This window comes from Biomphalaria glabrata, chromosome 13 (genome assembly GCF_947242115.1).
Source record: "Biomphalaria glabrata chromosome 13, xgBioGlab47.1, whole genome shotgun sequence".
NCBI classification, from domain to species: Eukaryota; Metazoa; Mollusca; class Gastropoda; family Planorbidae; genus Biomphalaria; species Biomphalaria glabrata.
In genome coordinates, this window is record NC_074723.1 from 27,291,901 (window position 1) to 27,313,512 (window position 21,612).

The window sequence follows — 21,612 nt, forward strand, 5'->3', positions numbered from 1 at the left end:
CCTTCCTCTCGGGGAAATGTCTTGATAAAGGAAGGAACTTTTGCCTTCCACTAGGGGGAATAGCAAGAAAGGCGGTGGGAGGGGGAATATTGTAAAAGGGAAGAAATGGAGTGCGGGGTGATAGACCGGAAGAATTAGATGGAGCAATAATCTAGAGAGGAGAGTGATCGAAATATACATCTATCGATTTTCTAAAACGTAGCCATTCAAACTTTGAGTTGTCCACATTTTCTTTTGGTTTCAAAAATCTCTGTATAGTCCAAGTGCTTGAATTGACATCTTTTAGATCTAATTGTGTTTTATATCTCTGTAAGCACTTCCACTGCGTCTCTCTGCACTGCTGACTCTTCATGTAAGCACTTCCAATGCTGACTTAACATGTCAGCAGTTGCACTGTCTCTAAATGTCAACACTTTGTTCTCTCACATGTTCGTGTGTTCTTGAGCTTCCTACCGTCTGCCTGGTCTCGCTCAATATTTGGAAAAAATAACTAGGTCACCCTATTGTCCAGACAGAAGTGCGGATCAGGGATGGTGGGGATCTTTGAAAGCGAACATTCTTGGGGAATGTCAGAGAAGAGATGAAGGCGTCGCTCAGTGCGATCGATGTAAACCTTTTCTTGCAGTCCCTTTCTTTGCCTTTACATTTTGAATGTACTGTATCAATTACCTGCAGCTTGCCACTTGACTTTGATTGCGTTACTCAACTAACTTTAAAAAAAACAAAACAATTGACGTCTGACAAAATAGTCTGTCCTTATATTTTTATCATGAATGACTGTTGCCCGCTGACATTCTTCAAATGATTTATTTATCACTGTAGAAATAGTTGGATATCTCTACTTTTGTTTACTTTCAAAGACTAAGGGACTACTTGCAAAGTGTTGGTCAGAAGCGAACAATAAACTTCAATGGTAGAGAGCTTGGAGACGTGTCTTGAGTCTATAGAGAATTGTGTCGTCTTCCCATAGAAATGTCTATTTACCAATAGAGCTGAGTGTACCCAACCAAACATTCGTGGAACGCCTCCACGTCTCAGTCTGTAGAGCAGTAAATAATGCACAGCATAGAGCACTTGTAGATCACATCCAGCAGGCGGAGCTACTCTTGGTGGAAACCCCAATTTATGACTGGGCTACACTAATAAAATCTTCCAGGGTCCCAGCAAGTTCAATGCCACCACCTCCCCTTTTCTAGCCGCGTACAATTTTAACGATGCGCGAAAACTGGAGTAATGCTTAGGCGATATGAAGTCTTAAAATAGAGGGCGGAACGATTGATTCGGTATTATGTCGTCTGCTGTGTCTCTCAGAGTTTGCTAGCAGACGCTGAATGAACGCTGGGAAATATTGGATGGAGTTCTAAATCTAGCCTGGAGTTCAATGAAACCATAATACTGTCTGTGTGTGTGTGTGAACTAACCAAGACAATGACATTTATTGACAACAACAAAGATTTCACTTGATTTTTTTCCACTTGCAACACTAAATGAGTACTATAGTGAAAAGTGTACACTAGATGAGTACTACAATGTACAGTGTACACTTGATAAGTACTAAAATGTACAGTATACACTAGATTAGTACTTCAATGTACAGTGTACACTAGATGAGTACTACAGTGTACACTAGATAAGTACTACAGTGTACACTAGATGAGCACTACAGTGTACAGTGTACACTAGATTAGTACTACAATGTACAGTGTACACTAGATGATCACAAGATGAGTACTGCAATGTACAGTGTACACTTGGTGAGTACTACAATGTACAGTGTACACTAGATGAGTACTGCAATGTACAGTGTACTGAAGTAGCAGTTCGTCTTCTCACAGAAACATAAAAGCGTCAACAATTTCCAATCATTTCCATGGTCAATTTAAACGTTTCCCCTACATTTTTCAGAATAGAGTGTCATTCTCTAAACTTTGCCTTGACATAGATCTCTTCTTCATGTTTTAGTCTTCTGTCCGCCAATCAATGGCGTACTAGTCCTGACATATTGTAATGTTTTAGAATTTCTGTGTCCATAAAATTTGATTATTTTATTCATGTGGCTTGACCCACTAGCCAATGTCATAGCTTATTGTTGGTACTGACAGAAATAGTCCTGTCTACTTTGTCTTGTGTCACCTTTTCAAATCCTGTACAGTTCAAGAGGAAACAACTAAATGACACAAGTCTTGGCTGCACATTAAGAGTCAATGTTTTCGGGCCTAAACATTGAACTGAAGCCGCACAGACCATGACATGTTTCTTTTTGAACTTTTGTAGTTCTCATTCGTTGTCCTGAACGATCAAGTGTGCAGTTGATGGCCAGGGGAGAGCTGCCGCACGATTGACAGCTTAGGAAATCCACGATGTGCACCTTGATTTTGAATAGCTGCGTGAAATGGTTCCTGTGGGCTGGCGGTAATTGTTTGGAGACCGGGCCGAGTCAGAGCCAAACATACTTGTCTTTCAAGTCTTCACGGTGTACAGGCCAACACAGGGAGTTGTCTTTCCACCTCTAGTTACACGCTTGACTAACTGCGCAACCTTTCTCTCTCCCTCTCTTCTACGTAGGCCTAGATCTAGATCTAATAAGAATCATTCGAACTCTAATAGTTTCAATACAGACTATATTATCTTTGTTCTTAAAGTCTTCTTTAAATTGTATTTTATATGAATTGCTGCTTCCTTGCTTACTAATGAAAAGTTATTCTCTCTCTCACTCACATATACACCACACACACACATATATGTATGTATATATTATATTATATAATATAGAGGGATGGATATATATATATATATATATAAATCTGTTCTAGTCTTAATGGAGAGGAGCAAAGCACTTTGTCCAGATCTGATGGCACTGAGCTTTCTTGATAAAGTCAGTTAGAAATTCTGTCCATTCAGTTTGTTGTTGAGACAGTTTATAAAGTCAGTTGGAAAGTCTGTCCATTCAGTTTGTTGTTGAGACAGTTTATAAAGTCAGTTGGAAAGTCTGTCCATTCAGTTTGTGGTTGAGACAGTTTATAAAGTCAGTTGGAAAGTCTGTCCATTCAGTTTGTGGTTGAGACAGTTTATAAAGTCAGTTGGAAAGTCTGTCCATTCAGTTTGTGGTTGAGACAGTTTATAAAGTCAGTTGGAAAGTCTGTCCATTCAGTTTGTTGTTGAGACAGTTTATAAAGTCAGTTGGAAAGTCTGTCCATTCAGTTTGTTGTTGAGACAGTTTTTAAAGTCAGTTGGAAAGTCTGTCCATTCAGTTTGTGGTTGAGACAGTTTATAAAGTCAGTTGGAAAGTCTGTCCATTCAGTTTGTGGTTGAGACAGTTTATAAAGTCAGTTGGAAAGTCTGTCCATTCAGTTTGTTGTTGAGACAGTTTATAAAGTCAGTTGGAAAGTCTGTCCATTCAGTTTGTTGTTGAGACAGTTTATAAAGTCAGTTGGAAAGTCTGTCCATTCAGTTTGTGGTTGAGACAGTTTATAAAGTCAGTTGGAAAGTCTGTCCATTCAGTTTGTGGTTGAGACAGTTTATAAAGTCAGTTGGAAAGTCTGTCCATTCAGTTTGTGGTTGAGACAGTTTATAAAGTCAGTTGGAAAGTCTGTCCATTCAGTTTGTTGTTGAGACAGTTTATAAAGTCAGTTGGAAAGTCTGTCCATTCAGTTTGTTGTTGAGACAGTTTTTAAAGTCAGTTGGAAAGTCTGTCCATTCAGTTTGTGGTTGAGACAGTTTATAAAGTCAGTTGGAAAGTCTGTCCATTCAGTTTGTGGTTGAGACAGTTTATAAAGTCAGTTGGAAAGTCTGTCCATTCAGTTTGTTGTTGAGACAGTTTATAAAGTCAGTTGGAAAGTCTGTCCATTCAGTTTGTGGTTGAGACAGTTTATAAAGTCAGTTGAAAAGTCTGTCCATTCAGTTTATAAAGTTAGTTGGAAAGTCTGTCCATTCAGTTTGTTGATGAGACTGTCAGTGGTCGATGTCACGCAACAAATTGCTGACACGTTCCAGTCTTCCAGGTTGGAAGAAATCAATAACTACACTCAGGCCACAGTGTGTATCTGGTCACAAACTGGTAGATCAAGGTTACTGGTGTTCGCTTGGAAGACTAAATAACTGAATCTCACACAGAAACATTGGACACTTTAGAACCTCACACACAAACATTGGACACTTTAGAACCTCACACACAAACATTGGACACTTTAGAACCTCACACACAAACATTGGACACTTTAGAACCTCACACACAAACATTGGACACTTTAGAACTTCACACACAAACATTGGACACTTTAGAACTTCACACACAAACATTGGACACTCTAGAACCTCACACACAAACATTGGACACTTTAGAACCTCACACAGAAACATTGGACACTTTAGAACCTCAAACACAAACATTGGACACTTTAGAACTTCACACACAAACATTGGACACTTTAGAACCTCACACACAAACATTGGACACTTTAGAACCTCACACACAAACATTGGACACTTTAGAACTTCACACAGAAACATTGGACACTTTAGAACCTCACACAGAAACATTGGACACTTTAGAACTTCACACAGAAACATTGGACACTTTAGAACCTCACAGACACATTGGACACTTTAGAACCTCACACAGACACATTGGACACTTTAGAACCTCACAAAGACACATTGGACACTTTAGAACCTCACATTGGACACTTTAGAACCTCACATTGGACACTTTAGAACCTCACATTGGACACTTTAGAACCTCACAAAGACACATTGGACACTTTAGAACCTCACATTGGACACTTTAGAACCTCACAAAGACACATTGGACACTTTAGAACCTCACAAAGACACATAAAAGGGGAGGGACAAGAGATCACAAAACATAATGGGGTGTGTGTGTTTGTAAAAAATATTATTAAAATCATGTTTAAAATATTTTTTTTTTAAAAGAGGTTTAAACAATTTTTGGCTTTTTTGAAGTTTATTTGCTGTTTTAAATGTAAAGTATTTTAAGTCTTAGCGTAAGCTGCATTTATTGCATGTTATTTATTATATTATAATCACACGATACCCAGATAGACAGCAATAATACATTGTTCTTTTATTAATCTAGTATCCATAGTTTTCAGACTGACGTTTAATATCGCTAAGTACTTCACATTACTATTTTAGAATTCCTCTTATTGCAAATTCTTCATGGGTTCAACATGGAAGCTTGAACATTCCATGGATCCTAAAAACGACTAGAAATTGGACAATTTATGTGACATCTAACTAATTGGCCACACGTAGAACACTCTGGTTTAATAATGATATTTTTTTCAAAATAAAATCATCTTAAAACTAAATCTGGTCTGGAGATCTTATCTTAGGTACCGTCTTATGTAGAATTCTGTCTAAACTTTTCGTGTTAGTAAGTCTGGACATGTTTCATCCAACTAGAATTGTATTGGAGAGTTCACGACAAACTCAATAATGTCAAAGAAACTCAATTGAACTTTAATGTCGCCAACTGAAAAAATACTTTAAAAAAAAATACAATCTTACATTAAGTGTAATTGTATCAATTAGTTTAGGTCAGTCATGTAACTTATATTAAGTATAATTGTATCAATTAGTTTAGGTCAGTCATGTAACTTATAGGCCTATTAAGTGTAATTGTATCAATTAGTTTAGGTCAGTCGTGTAACTTATAGGCCTATTAAGTGTAATTGTATCAATTAGTTTAGGTCAGTCGTGTAACTTATAGGCCTATTAAGTGTAATTGTATCAATTAGTTTAGGTCAGTCATGTAACTTATATTAAGTATAATTGTATCAACTAGTTTAGGTCAGTCGTGTAACTTATATTAAGTATAATTGTATCAATTAGTTTAGGTCAGTCATGTAACTTATATTAAGTATAATTGTATCAATTAGTTTAGGTCAGTCATGTAACTTATATTAAGTATAATTGTATCAACTAGTTTAGGTCAGTCATGTAACTTATATTAAGTATAATTGTATCAATTAGTTTAGGTCAGTCATGTAACTTATATTAAGTATAATTGTATCAATTAGTTTAGGTCAGTCATGTAACTTATATTAAGTATAATTGTATCAATTAGTTTAGGTCAGTCATTTAACTTATATTAAGTATAATTGTATCAACTAGTTTAGGTCAGTCATGTAGTCATGGACATGGACATAATAAATCTGTGCGATTAAAAATATTTTTACCAATTGTTTTTGTTTAGCTTTTAGCTTTCTCAATACGCTATGATCCTATCACTTGTCTGGGCCAGTTGTAAAAGGAGGGAGGGAAGAAAGGGGGGGGGGAAGAAAGGGGGGGGGTATATTTTTGAATGTTTACATGATCGTTTTTTTTTAATGCATAAAAAAATGTTCACTCAGGGCTTAAGAGTCCTTAAGGGGACTAATTAAATTTACAGCATCTTTCTAGTACGATTTATTTCCCTTGTTCAAGATACCAAATAACATAATTTATTACCAAAAGTAGGCCTAAATTAACTAATTGGTGAAGTTTTTAAATTGATTCTTGTGTTTTAAGGTAAAAGAAATAATTGTACCAAATTTCAGCTTGATCCGAGTTTGGGTGTGGGAAAAATAACGTTTACAAACGGTTTACCATACAGAGTCGATATAAGCTTTTTCAATAAAACAAAATTGATCTATAATTTGAACAATGTGTGGCAGTTGATCTTCGTATCAAATCTCCTCTATCACAGCTTGCTATTCGCCAATTTGTTTTTAGCTTAGTTTTCAAGCCTTAGAGTGAAAGTCTACTGCAACAGTAAAAAGATGTCCTGTTCAAAGTTTTCAAGTCCTAGAGTAAAAGTCTACTGAAATAGTCAACAGATGTCCTATTCAAAGGATTTACTGCTAAATGGTGCACACAATTGTCAGATGTCTTTGAAACACTATATAGCTGTAGCCTTATCAACGCTTCCTTTATTTTCTTACACCGGATACACCAACAATCTAACTATTTCTAGTTTCACTATCTCTAAGAAACACTAAGTAGATTTATTTTATACAAGCCCATAACCATCATTTGGGGGTGGAGGTGTGCGGAATAAGGGCTGGCTAATAGATGTTCCTTTTGTTTTAAATCCCTCATTTAGAAGTTATTAAAGGCAAAGTCATTGCTCTTACAACAAGTCATCAGCTTCATTAAGGAGGGATGGAAGGAGGAATATGTGCTAGGTTTAGATGTAGACTTGTACATGTTTTTGTAGTAGAGATTCCATTGTACGTTTGAGTTTCTAGATGGTGAGTAGTACTTGAAAGTGGGAGACACTTGGATAGAAGGAGACTAGCTCTTAAGGTTTTCACTCAACAAATGCCGTGCATCTCAACCTGCTCAACTGAAATATTTGGTTTCTAACCTTAGGGTGGGTGTACGAGAGAGAGAGAGACTTGGAGCTAGGTTTAGTTCACGTTTTGTTGATAGGGATGTACTCACATCGGATTCTGTTAGTTTTAGATCCAATTTACAATTCTAGGTTGCATTGTTTGTTGTTTTTATACATACTGAAGCCTTACTAGATGAACCAGTGGCTAAGTCTCCGTTCAGAGCTAGCCCGACACTAGATGATCCAGTGGCTAAGTCTCCGTTCAGAACTAGCCCGACACTAGATGAACCAGTGGCTAAGTCCCAGTTCAGAACTAGCCCGACACTAGATGAACCAGTGGCTAAGTCCCAGTTCAGAACTAGCCCGACACTAGATGAACCAGTGGCTAAGTCTCCGTTCAGAACTAGCCCGACACTAGATGAACCAGTGGCTAAGTCCCAGTTCAGAACTAGCCCGACACTAGATGAACCAGTGGCTAAGTCCCAGTTCAGAACTAGCCCGACACTAGATGAACCAGTGGCTAAGTCCCAGTTCAGAACTAGCCCGACACTAGATGATCCAGTGGCTAAGTCCCAGTTCAGAACTAGCCCGACACTAGATGATCCAGTGGCTAAGTCCCAGTTCAGAGCTAGCCCGACACTAGATGATCCAGTGGCTAAGTCCCAGTTCAGAACTAGCCCGACACTAGATGATCCAGTGGCTAAGTCCCAGTTCAGAACTAGCCCGACACTAGATGATCCAGTGGCTAAGTCCCAGTTCAGAGCTAGCCCGACACTAGATGATCCAGTGGCTAAGTCCCAGTTCAGAACTAGCCCGACACTAGATGATCCAGTGGCTAAGTCCCAGTTCAGAACTAGCCCGACACTGACCTAATGTGACACGCTGTGTGATTCTATTGATTTAGTCAATGACTAAAACCTGTCCTGCATCGCCCGGGGCGCCTATCCTCCCTTCATCCGTGACGCGTTAACACCTGAATGGGGGCAACATGTCTGTGTGTGAATAATTCAGCAGCAACAAAGCCGTCTTCACCTCCCCATTACGACCACGCAGTGTGGCAGAGGAAGAAATGATGCAATGATCACACTGTGACCTTTAGGGCTCTGGTCATAACATGGAATGCATTCAAATGAATCAGGAAAACAAGTTATATATTTATACTTCTTAAAAAGAAATCTTATTTTGAGTGAGATTGCATTAATTATTTTGCATAAAACATGTTATTGATCTAGATATTATAATTGATCTAGACCGGTGGTCTTCAACCTTTTTTGGCCTACCGCCCCCTTCTCGTATTTTTTTCTATTAAAAAATCCGCCAGCGCCCCCTTCTAAGAAAAACATTTATAAAAAAGTGTGAGAAGGCAAATTTAAACAAAATGTCATTTATTTATTAATTTTTATGCTGTCACTTATGCCAAAAGGCGATCTTCTTTGGCGAGCTTAGAGGAGGACGGAGTTACAGAGGTGCCCCCCCCCCCCGTAAGTCTGCATTTTGCGTAATATTTAATTTAATTAAATAAAAAACACTAATTTTGGCGCCCCCCCCCCCCCCCGCTTCAAGTGGGGGCCGGAGGATTTTTAAATTCTCCCCCCTCCTCCCCCACCATATTTTTTTCCAGCAACTCAATTTGAACGTCAGTAACAGATGTGTAATAATTGTTATGTATATGTATTTATTTTTATCGTAGAAGCGAATGGTCATGTCTTCCTAGAGCATTGTTAGGTGAGTGGCATAGATATCGGTGTCCTTAGGCAGTCATTCATTGGTCAACAAATAACAAGTTCTGTGACATTGTAAAACTCTGCTTTAAGTCATCGCCAACCGTTGAATCTTTCTGTTTCTAAAACAAAAATAAAAAAATTCTTAAAATTGTATTTAAGAGCTGAACAAAAACGAGCAATAACAAATCCCTTTCGAAATCCAGCGAACTTCAGTTTACAACTAGAGTCTTATCTCTTTTTCATCATTTGTTTCACACAACCGTTGAAAGATGAAATTAGTTTCGTCATGGGTTTGTATTTGAAATTGCGGACTAAACTTTTATTAAAATGTTGCCTGTGTATCAGAACTCACAAGGTGAATTGTGAATAGATTTGTTCTTTATTCTATATTACTTATGAAGCCATTGTAGCGTCCAACCACTGATGGTTTCCTATATGTCCTCATCAGCTACATAACTAGACCATTTTGAAATAATATTTCATCACTAACAGAAAAAAGAAAAAAAGTCTTTTTGTGTAGCATATGTTTAAAAAAAATAATATTAGTTTTAATCAATTTCCAACAATATCATAAGACTTTAAAAAAACAATGAATTTTTCTAAGAGGTCACTAAAACATATCCTGCTTTGCCTTTTTTTTGTTTTTAGCATTGTTTTAATAGTAGATTGTTTTAATTGTTCATGAATATTCTTACATTTTTTTTTTGGGATATTGCTATATGTTCGTGAAGCCGACTTGGTTTCATAACCTCATCTGAAAATGGCGTCATTCAACGTAGAACATATTTTTTTCTAGTGACAATTCACTAAAACTTTTAGTAATATTCCATTACATGCAAATGAGTTTTCGTAACAACACTTTATCAATGTTTTTTTTAAAAATAAAAAGGTTAAATTATTTTATTAGAATGTTAGCTTTAGCGTTTTTTTTTCCAATTAACATTTACATATTATTGTTATAACCCTGCCATGCACACTGCCATTCAGGGTAGTGCAGAAGGTGCTCACTGCTAGAAAATAGACTGAGAAGGATGTTGACAACTAGAGAACGAGTCCCGCCCAAGTCTAGAGCCGATATGAAGAGACTGTGCTAAAGATAGATGTGGTTTTATGTACTTGTAAATAAATATCGTTGCCTCGTGTTTTTTTTAAATTAACATTTACATATCAATATATTAACATAGGTAGATAAAATAAACTATAATCTAAAAGGCGTATATTTGTTTATGAAATCTTAAACGCTTATGCGCGCAACATCTAAGAACACTAGATACCCTCCGATAACAGACTCATAGACTTGACTTTTACAGTCATAGACATGTTAAGAGACATGGACAGACTTTAATGACACACTTATTTTTTCATCTTCTTCGCACTGAACAGTTTAAGTATTGAACAGTTTAAGTCCTTTTCCCCATTCCGTTCAGTGTGTTGTGTGTGTGTGTGTGTGTGTACACATGGGTGCAGTGAACAGCCTCGGGCTGTAGAAAGAAGAATATTCAACTTGTGTATGTCACCTTTACAACAGGGCTGTGCTCCTGTAGTCGCTTAATGTTTCCGAAGAAATAGATCTTCAGTGAAGTAGAGACTACATTATAGAACACAAACTTTGACAGGACACTTGGCTTGTTTCTAGTTAAAATGTCTCCTAGAAAGAGATTGCATAGTCCAAAAGAAAATCAATTAATGGAATAAATGAAAGTACATTCAAGTTCGTGTGTACGATTGAACAGAATTTTGTTGGATTTCCCAATAGTCCATAACGTGCTTGTTGCTAAGTGACCACGGGTGTGTGTGGTCAGTGCATGGATATCAATTTCTGAACGTTGTCTTCAACTGCCCATGATTTATTAGCTCAACTTGTTACACTGTCTCCCTTTGAAACACCTTCTAAGACTTTGTGTTTAGTGCTTCGCTGCCTAGTTAGATCTAACCCAACTCTCCACACCAAATGGACGTCCAGAGTTGACCCTTGTGACCCCTGTGTGTTGCGACTGTTATCTCTACAGTGGAAAGACGTAGGTCGGCATGTTTACATGAAACAGTTCAAGTACTAGCCACGTTTTGGTCTATGGTCACTTTGAGTGCATCTGTCATCAATGGACCCGGGGGAGGAGAAAACTAATTATGTTTATCATAAACTTATGTCGAGGTTGAAGTCGTCTGCTTTCTGTTCCTGACACTCCACCCAGCTAGTTAGCGCGCAAACACACACACGCTATTTCTTTCCCCATCAAACTCGTCAGGCGGTCAGGTTGTCGTGTCAAGACACAGCTTTACCAAAACAAATGTGTAATTATAGAGATTGTTAAAGTAGTACTGACCAAGAAGGTCAGCAACTATGATGACCTTAGGTCATCTTGAGTGCTTATGAACTGTGTGTGCATTGCTACACAAATGTAAGTGAAGATCTAGATAGAAAAAGATGTGAACTTTCTTTTGGAATGAAAATTTTGTATTTTAGTCTTTTCATTTTTACCAATTGAATTTATTATATATTATTAATAATAATAATAATGTCTAGAATGAATTTAATAACAAAAGTCCACTAATAGTCCATGACCTGTAGCTATAATGCTTTTGTCTTAAACTAATTAGTATTGACGCACTTTGATTCAACGAACTAACAAATCTCTAAGTTGAGTTGGTTTGCACTGAGAAGGATTTGGTGAAAGAATTCTGTTCTTCTTAACACAAAAATTCATTTCTCTTTATTCCTTGTAAACAACTGCTTTCAGTGTCCAGTTGAGGAACTAGATTTCATTCAGGTTTATATAAAGAAAAACATTTTTTGTGTGTGCATATTTTGAATATGAACATAACAGATAATAGTAGTTCTACCATAGTAGTAGTCTAGAGACAGTCTCGCTGCAATAGTAGTTGTATCATAGGGATAGTCTAGAGACAGTCTCGCTGCAATAGTAGTTGTATCATAGGGGTAGTCTAGAGACAGTTTCACTGCAATAGTAGTTGTATCATAGGGGTAGTCTAGAGACAGTTTCACTGCAATAGTAGTTGTATCATAGGAGTAGTCTAGAGACAGTCTCGCTGCAATAGTAGTTGTATCATAGGGGTAGTCTAGAGACAGTTTCACTGCAATAGTAGTTGTATCATAGGGGTAGTCTAGAGACAGTTTCACTGCAATAGTAGTTGTATCATAGGAGTAGTCTAGAGACAGTCTCGCTGCAATAGTAGTTGTATCATTGGAGTAGTCTAGAGACAGTCTCGCTGCAATAGTAGTTGTATCATTGGAGTAGTCTAGAGACAGGCTCATCAAACACTTTTTAATTACTCTGAGACCATTAGTCTAGAAAGTCTACAGGAGCTATAAAGCTATTGCTCCTTCTAGTCCAGATCCTGGCTTGGTAATAACCATAGACTTATTAAGACATTCTTATTATTTACTAACAGAAATATACGTCAGTGCATTGAAATATAAACTTTTTCCCCCGTCACATTACGCAAGTAATATACATTGAAGACTACACCTTACTTAGTTTTATAGAATAGAAATACCCGGGACATTTCTAATAGATTAAAAACATCCATCGTAAACTGTGTCTATGTGTCTATACTTATATGTGTGTCTACCTTCCCGCTCATTAAATTGTCTTGTCTCACCAACATATTGTGTGTGTGGGTTGATTGATAACTTAATTGCTTGCTCAATCTCTATGTGTGGGTGTGTTGTGGTTTCAGAATGTTTGTAGATATTCTGTTCTGGTTGTCTTAGACTCGAGTAATTATAGACTATTCAATTACTTGACAGTTTTCCCTTTCTTCCCCGTCTCGGGATGTTCGTATTCCATCGATTGCCTCTGAGGTTAGCTACTCCACGCATCACTTTATGGGATTTGTTCTTGCCCCCCCCCCCCCCCCAACTCTCCCTTCTCCAAGTGTTTGTTTGCAGTTAGTCACGTGATGCTGCCATCGAGTGATCTCTGGGTGTGAACACAGCAGGTGGCCAAAGTTGATGGCAGTGACGCCATGATAGAAAATACTGCCAATGGAAATAAGTGAGATAGCTTAGGGCTATTATATTACATTTGAAATGTTTTGTGTAGCTGGGCTTAGTGTGGTCGGGGCTCTAAGATGGCGACTGATGACTGGGATATGCTGGGACTACGTTGTTTTGGGAAAAAAAACAAACAAATCAGCAGTCAGTCAAATCCCCGTCCTCAGTTTCCTTTTGTTATTTCTGTTGGATTAATACCAGCAAAAAGTACTGACTATCAATAAATAGATCTAGTGATTACTGATTTTCTTTGAAAGTCCAACATCAAATTTGCTTGCACTATTCCAGTATTATTTATATGTACTAGTTAACTCCATTGGATTTATCTACAAGTCTTTTTTATGACCACTTACAAGTCATTTCTAGAAGATATTATCGAGACATTTTGCAGGCACACTAGCACAGCTTGGCTCCACTCGCCTTGTGTTGAGTCCTGTCTGCTCTGGTATTTAGTTCACTAAGTAAATCAAAGCAGTATTAAAACATTGACAAATGAAATCGATAACAGTCGTGTAAACACTCGGGAATTGTTCAACTCAATTCCACATCACCCTTGCCAGGCACCCCTATTCCTAAAATAAATAAATGGTAACAGAAAGACTTTATGAGTTTTTGTGTTGATCATGTTGGAACAGTCTCAGTGTCAGCCAATAAAGTGACTGGGCTGTCTGCTACCTTGATTCTAGTGACATCTTTTGTATAGGTCACGAACTCAGGTTAAGGTTGATAGGTTTCGACGAGGACAAAATCTTTATCTTGCGGGATTGAACCTGTTCCCTTTCTAATACAACTCATTACCTTCATCCCGCAATGCTAGAATAGTTCAGCTGGATTCCTTAAGCTGATCTTGTGTGTTTTATTGTGTTCAAGAAACGTCCTAACTAGTATCTCTGACCGGACTTTCTCTCTGTAACCTAGAAGCTCAACAATCTTAACACATTCACTCTATCACTCACACACACACACAATTTTACCAGACACACATTAGTGACCATATTCAAGCCCCCCCCCCTCTTCCCTGACCCAGTGACAGATGCTTGGCATCAAATAGGACACTTTTCCCTCTTCTTTTCTTCCTGGAGTGTAGTGGCCTTGATTGTCCTACCCTCTGACACGCCTTTTGCTTGTCTTTCTCTGCTAGGGAAGTTTCCATTGTCACCATTCTGCCTCGCCACGGGCGTCAGCCTGTTCCGCTGGTATCACGTTCTAAACACAAGTGGTTGGTCTTGAATGGCCAAGGTTTCAAATGGGACTTGGCTCCCAAAGTTTTAATACAGTTACCTTTGTAGGTTTAGATTCAGCCTGTATCAGTTCTGGCCTCCATTGAAAACTTCTGCTATACCGTCTTTCCCCTTTTCTCTCAGAATAGAAATAATTGGCCTGTGCAGGGGGGCGTTTTTTTTTTTATGTATTTGAGCTTTGGTGGCACCTTCCCTTGAAGTCGAGACTTAACAAGTAGGGGACCCCCTCCCCTGTGTCGTTCTCATAACAATGAAATGAAGTTGTTGTGTGTCACTGTGATAAATGACATCCCACTCCATAGCGCTTGGTAGCTAGTGAGGACGTCCTGGACGTTGGACTGAATTCCCCTTTGTTTGAGATTGTCATGCTCCATGGTCACCAGTCGGTCACGATAGGAATACTACCTACCATACCTACCTATCATTTTTTGACAATGTACATTATTTAAATGGCTTAATTTCAATTACTATTGTAAATAGGCACATTTTGTATCCACCTGACAAATACAAATAGTTTTTAATTTGACTTTAGAAGCGTATGGTATTTGTTATAAGTTAAGTCTTTCCATTCTAACAGAAAGCTCTCGAGGCTTCTGCTTTGAAATTGTCAGGTTGTTTTTTGTTGTTGTTTGTGTGTGTGCGTGTGTGTGTATGTAATGCATAATATAAGAGCCAAAATCATTTTTCTTTTTTTTTTTTGTTAACTATGACATACATTTATTAAACATTGAGTCAACATCAATTCAGTGAAAACCAGCCAGAGTTGTGAAATATTATGTTACTGTTGTACAATAAATCAACCCAACATATTTTGTGAATTTCAAATATTTCTATTTTATGCTTTCAGTTGTATTATTGGATTCTGCTGTGGATTCTGTACAAAAACCTGTCCTTGGTTGGACTACTTATAAATCAGATTCTAAGAATGGAGAGAATGAAAACTTGGGGGTAAGTACACCAGTTCTACCAGCTACAGTGTGCTACCTGCTACATTCAGACATAATAGGTAGCCTTCAATTCACATTGCAAGAATATGTTGTTTTAAATTCAACTTATCAGAAGCGAGATGTGGTCAGACATATTTTGACCCATCTAGTTTAGAATTTAGATCTAGGAGTTTTCTTGGTCTGGGTGCCAGCCCTGACACACTTCATATCAACTCTGGTCGCTTAGCTTAAAGATAGGTGTGAGTAATATATATATATATGGAGGGAACCGACTTGTTATATATATATATGTGGTTTGAAGGATCAGAGTACTATTGTCCACTAACCCTTCCCCTTTCATCAGTCCACTAAGTTAAGTAGTTTCCCCCCCCCCCCCCCCCGCCTTTTGTTTCACCCTTTAATTTGATCTCTCACGTCTACATCCATACTGTTTCTCTATTGGCCAATGAGCTCTACGTGTGCATGTCTAAATCTTTGGCCTGTCTGGCTGAAATCAAGAGCTTGAATGGCGAGACAAAATGAAATTCTTTTTTGGAGGACAGTATTTAGATCTTGTGATTTATTGACATTTGTACAAAGTTTCTTGCCACTTTGAAAATGTCCTTTCGTGATCTTACACTCATATTTATCTGTGACTGTGACATCCATGATTGAATTCAAACTATTCACCAGTTTGCATGAATGCCTCTCTCAGCTTGTAGAAACAACAAATGGCTTTAGAAACGTGTCGGACTCCAGGACACAACCATTGCGATCAGTTGTCACTGTTGAATTAGAGAATTATGTAGAGGACATTGAAGCATTAGTGTATCTATCTATATCTTTGCATTCTGTGTAATAAGCTTCACTCTAAACCTCTATAGAGTGCAATCACTTGAAACATTGCTATTACATTCAAGTTTTTCAACAACTCAGCATTGATGGTTCACATTGATGGTTCAATCTGAGGCGTTTTTCTTTTCTTTTTTTTTTTTGCGAACGCAACACTTGATTGGTTTATTTGAAATCACTCCCTCACACAATCAGCACACACACACACACACACACACACACACACTATCTGTCTATGCTTACGTAAAAACTATGCACTGAAAGATGTTGGAGGCTAGTACAAGTGAAGGCGCGCGCCCTTGTGTGTGCATGAACTTCAGGTTGTAAAGAACTTGATTTTTTGCCAGTGGTTCCAGACATAATGTCAACTCTCAGTTCACTTAGAATGGCCAATCTTCCAATGAACATGTTGGAATCAGTCCGGATTATTGGTCCATATGTATAATGAACATGTTGGAACGAAAAAGTTCCAGAGATGACGTCTTGTGAACGAGATATGTAATGACTGGGTGCTTGGCCAAGGAGTGGATGCTTTCGGGGTGATTGTAGACCCGAGTGCTTCGAACGTAGCAGGGAAACATAACTCTACGTTTGTTATTTACTTCAGCGATTCTCTCCCCCTAGTCTTATTGTTGCCTGCACGTAGGTGGCGGTGTAAGTTTACCGTACATTCAGGGGACCAACTAAACGCAGTGGGAATCTTGTCAGGAGAAAATAGACAGGCGGACTATTAAGTATGCCCACGGCAGGGGGTGGACAAAAACATGGGAGGGGGAGGGGAAGATCATTTTGAATGGTTCACTTGATTTTGTCAAATGGCTGTATCCCGGGTTTTACCTATCCCTTAGTTAGTCTGTTGGACCGTTGGGGCACCAAGCAAGACTCGTCGACCGTCTTTCTCCATTCCTCCCTGTCTTTTGCCTTGCTTAGAACCTCTTTCAATGGTAGGCCCGTCCATTCTTTTATGTTGTCCTCCAATCGCTTTCTCTGTCTGCCTCTTCTTCTTTTTCCTCGTACTATTCCCTGAAGGAAGGTCTTTGCGAGCCTCGCAGATCTTCTAATTATGGCCATAGATTTTAAGCTTGCGTTTTTTTACAATAGTATCCCGGGTACGAACGAAAAAAAAAAGATTTCCAATTGGGAGGGGAGGGGGGAAACCAACTTGTTTTTATTAAGGGAGAGAAATTTAACCCTTTGAATTGATGCGGGTTAGTGTGGGTCAGTTGTTGACCACCAGTACAATGGCACATCTAAAAATGTTGTTTGTTTTATTTCTGTCATGCCTTGTGTCACTAAGGTTATTGGAGTCATGTATGTAGCGAACAAAACCAGTTGCTCTGCTTTCTACGACATGATTGAATGTCTTCTGAGGCTAAGCTCGTTGTAATGGAAACCGATCAATGGTCAGTGTCCGTAGACTAGTGTAAGCTGGAGGGATCCCTAGTCTTGCTGTATGAAATCAGCTGACTAGAAGATAAAGTCACTCCTCTGTTGGTCTGGAAAGGAGCAAATGATTTCACGCTTCACAACAACGCCCTGTCCATAAACTGACCTGTCCAGTTGTTGGTCTTAGCAGAGAAAAAATATTTTCTCAACCTCCTGTTTCACTGGACGTTTGTTTGATCAGCGTCTCACATTCCCTTGTCGCCACAGTTGTCCCAGGCTCATAGTGGTGGAAGGTTCTCAAAGGAAGCCATTGAAGCGTACGTAGTCAAGTCGGTCCAGCAGGAGTTGTGGGCCTTTTCAAAGTGATAACGGAATGAAAAAGAAAAATGAAGGGAAAAAAAAAGGGAGGGGGGGGGGCTGGTAAAAGAAAAAAAAAAGCCTCATGATCAAAGAGGGAAGGCGAACAAACGACTGCGACGCTTAGACCAAGAAAAACAAACCACCGAAAAGCCGAGACTTTTCTTGGACAATGGCCTGGATACAAGCTTGTTTGTTGATATTAGTCACTTGCTAGAACTAGCGGCTAGCTCAGTGAACCCCATCAAGGTAGCCGCGCACAGTGGACATTCGATTGGAACGTGAACTCCATTTGAATCAACTGTATAGACTTCTAGTGGTCAGGTTTACTTTTAGTGTTGACATGAGTTCAACCAATCACATTGAACACATGGTCCAGTCTACTGGGCAGCTGCTGAATAAAGTCACCTGGTAATTAGCTGACACTAACAGTACTGCTAGGTAAGCCTGTTGAAATAGAACTGTTTCATCGAGACTACAAAAACCCCTTAGTTTAACTGTCATCATGCCATTCCAATCAGCGACTGTTTAGTTTGATACATTTGAATAATAAACCCCATCCAGAGAAATCCAATTACTTTGAAAGAGTTCTATAAATAGCTTGTTGAATGGAACAAGTTTAGGAAGGAATTCTATGAAATCTTTTTTTTCAATGTCACTTTTTTCTTTCTTTTTTGTATAGTGATTTTTTTTAATTTTTTTTTTTTGTATTGGAAGTGAAATGACCTTCTACATAATCTGACCTTTCTGATTGGTTAATGTTGTGATTGACGTGTGACTAATTGGTTGTATCCCATGCTGAGACTCCATCTGTTGATAGAAACTGCAGGTAATCTACATCACATTATTAGCCAGACACACAGTGGTGGTAATCATTGGTGTATGTTTGGCATGGCCCGACTTCCACACAAGTAAGGGGAGAAACGCAGGTAGCATTCGGGTGTGATTGGCCATTCAAGGCATTGGAATGTCATAGCGCATACACTCGTCAGGTATCTCAGGCGAGATTCTGTGTTTATAGCACACAGCAGGCAGTCGGAGCTAGCAGTCATGACGGATGGGGCAGCTTTGTCCTAGATTGCAGTCATGACTTATGAGGCGACTTTGTCCTGGATGCTGCAGTGACACACTGTGGGGGTGAAGGGTCTGATAATATTTAGAGTTGTCTCAGTACGTCCGTTGCTATTCAATTGTTGAGTAAACGTGTAGTAGTAGATTTAGATTTTCTTTGTTAACGCCAAGCACTTAAGTGATCACAGCTATGGTACAGTAATCCTACTCAGAATAATATTGAGGTTTCCACTCCTAGTGACTGAAGAAGATCATGGAGGAAACAAAGTTACTTTAAGGAGATGTGATTAACATCAAACAGCAATCCCTCCACACACACACACACACACATTCTCTTTCAATGCTGACATAGACTGTGTTGGGAAAGAGTTCTGTGAGTAGTATTTGTTGCGTAGTTTTTAGCGGCCCCCGAAAATGGAATAGACGCTATTAGTTTTGTGTGGTCTGTTTGTCCGTCCGTCCCGTTTAGATCTCGTTAACTAGAAAAGATATTGAATATCGGGCATTCATAGACCATTCAAAATTCTTATGCTACGGCTACTTTTATTCTTTTCTGAACACGAAAAATTATATTTGTAAAATCAACTATGCACGCAGTTTTTTCATAAAAATACATCATTTTACAACTATTCACTATTAATTGTTACAAAACACGGGAGGCTATTTAGTAAGAGGGAGATAACTATGTACCATATTTTCAACACATTTATGCTAACGATTTTTGATTTTTTGTCGAATTTTTTTTTTTTTTAACATTTGCATTGCTAAGTTATGTAAGTTCTGTCATACTAACTACGACATTTACTCAATTGTTTACCTATAAGTGAAGGTTTGATGGCTTACCACCAAGTGAAGGTTTGATGGCTTACCACCAAGTGAAGATTTGATTGCTTACCACCAAGTGAAGGATTTCGTGTGGACGGAATTACAACACATCTACAAAGTCTATTATGAAGTCACCGGACTTACGAGTCTCTGTAATGGACTTGGATCAGACAAGTTGGTTAGCGTGATTGAAAGCTTTCATTCTGGAGTTGTTGCTGACGTCTCTGGCTCTACACACTCGTGTTAGGCCAGCACTAGATCTTTCAAACATCATTCCGTCTGTTAAGTGTCAGGTCTGAAGATTTCATTACTGAATTATTCATTTATCTAGGTATTAAAAGTAATATTAATTGCAAGGTGTGTATGTTTTACAATTAATTTATAAATTATTATTACTTTTAGAACCTATCATTCAGTCGCAGAGTTCAGCCCAACAGACACACTATACACACCCAGTTGTACATAAACTAATAAATGATGTGTATGATGATTAAACGTAAACTATGAATTTAATAAAATGAGATTTATACAATGAAATGACATGATTATCGGTAATGGTAAATGAATACAAGTACATGTATATAGTATGATATGAGAAATTACTAAATCATAGTCTAGTTCCATTAACTACTGAGTTATTATTTCAAATACAAGTCAAAGATTCTGTAAGAGGACGATTCACTTCAATAAGCTGATCAAGGTATCACAGGTGTCTTTCAGCCAAGACGGATGTTCTGCACGATGAAGAATCAAGCTTAAGAGTAGCATCAAAACTCACAACGTCACAATGTAACACCAAGTCTGAATATAGGAATCTGGAACCTCAGTCCTGAAACCTAATACTTGGAACCTCAGACGAAAAACCTGAGACTTGAAACCTGAGTCCTGAAACCTGAGACCCTATAGAAAGACAAATAACAGATTCTTCTAATCCTCTAATCTAATTACAAAATACGAATACGACCGAATCCATATTAAAAAATAACTTTACAATGTGAAATAAAACTCACCCTAAACAGGGGTCAAATAATCCTTCAAGAATATATACCAAGGCCAACGCTAAGGCTATCCAATAACGAAGACACATGGAGCAATATGGCGTGAATGCACCAAACGACCAAAAAGAAAACTTTGACGTCATATGAAATAATAACGTCGAAGCGACAAGGGGAGAGCAACTAGTACACAAGAATAAAAATACTGAAAATGACGTCATCGCCTATTGATGAAAACGTCGCTATTCGATACAGAACATTTTTACTATGTTACTAAATAATTAGTTGCGACATTAATATATATATATATATATATATATTGTTACCATAATGTTTCTTTCTCAAGTAGATTTCTAGTGTTAATCTATTTGTAGACAAATCGTTCTTTTTTACTAATCACCCATAGTGTGTTTAGCCATTGGACCTGATTCCTCTTCATGTCCACTTAATTAGTGGACGTTTGTTCTTTCCACTGGACATGTAACTAGTGGACTCTTCAAAGTTACATATATCAAATGACCTTTTTTTCCCTCCCAGTCGACATATAGCCACTGGAGCTTGTTTCTTTTCCTGGACATTTAGCCACTGGACTAAACTTGACGTAGTCATCCTTTTGGAAATTTAGCCACTGGACTAAACTTGGCGTAGTCATCCTTTTGGACATGTAGCTAGTCGTTTGTTTCTGCCTGTGGACATTTAGCCAGCGGACGTTTGTTCCTCCTAGTGGACATATAATGGACCTAAGCTGTTCATTGTAAAAATCCACTCAATGGAAAAGCCTTTTTTTTTTATAGCTGAATCTATTTCTGTTTTCTCCCTCCTTTAATTCTGTCCAGAAGTATTGATTGGATTTCTATTCACCAGCCAGAGATATATCACAAGGC

The 21,612-nt window shown here is 38.2% G+C and overlaps 1 protein-coding gene across 4 annotated transcripts in view; it reads left to right on the forward strand.

Moving 5' to 3' along the window:
• The window catches only part of LOC106071580 (ephrin type-B receptor 1-B-like), a 138,454-nt gene that overhangs the window by 17,925 nt on the left and 98,917 nt on the right, over window positions 1–21,612 (forward strand). For all 4 annotated transcript variants that reach the window (XM_056007531.1, XM_056007533.1, XM_056007532.1 and 1 more), the window contains exon 2: window positions 15,164–15,264. In XM_056007531.1, coding sequence (XP_055863506.1) covers window positions 15,164–15,264 — 101 coding nt within the window. The remainder of the gene's footprint in view (window positions 1–15,163; window positions 15,265–21,612) is intronic.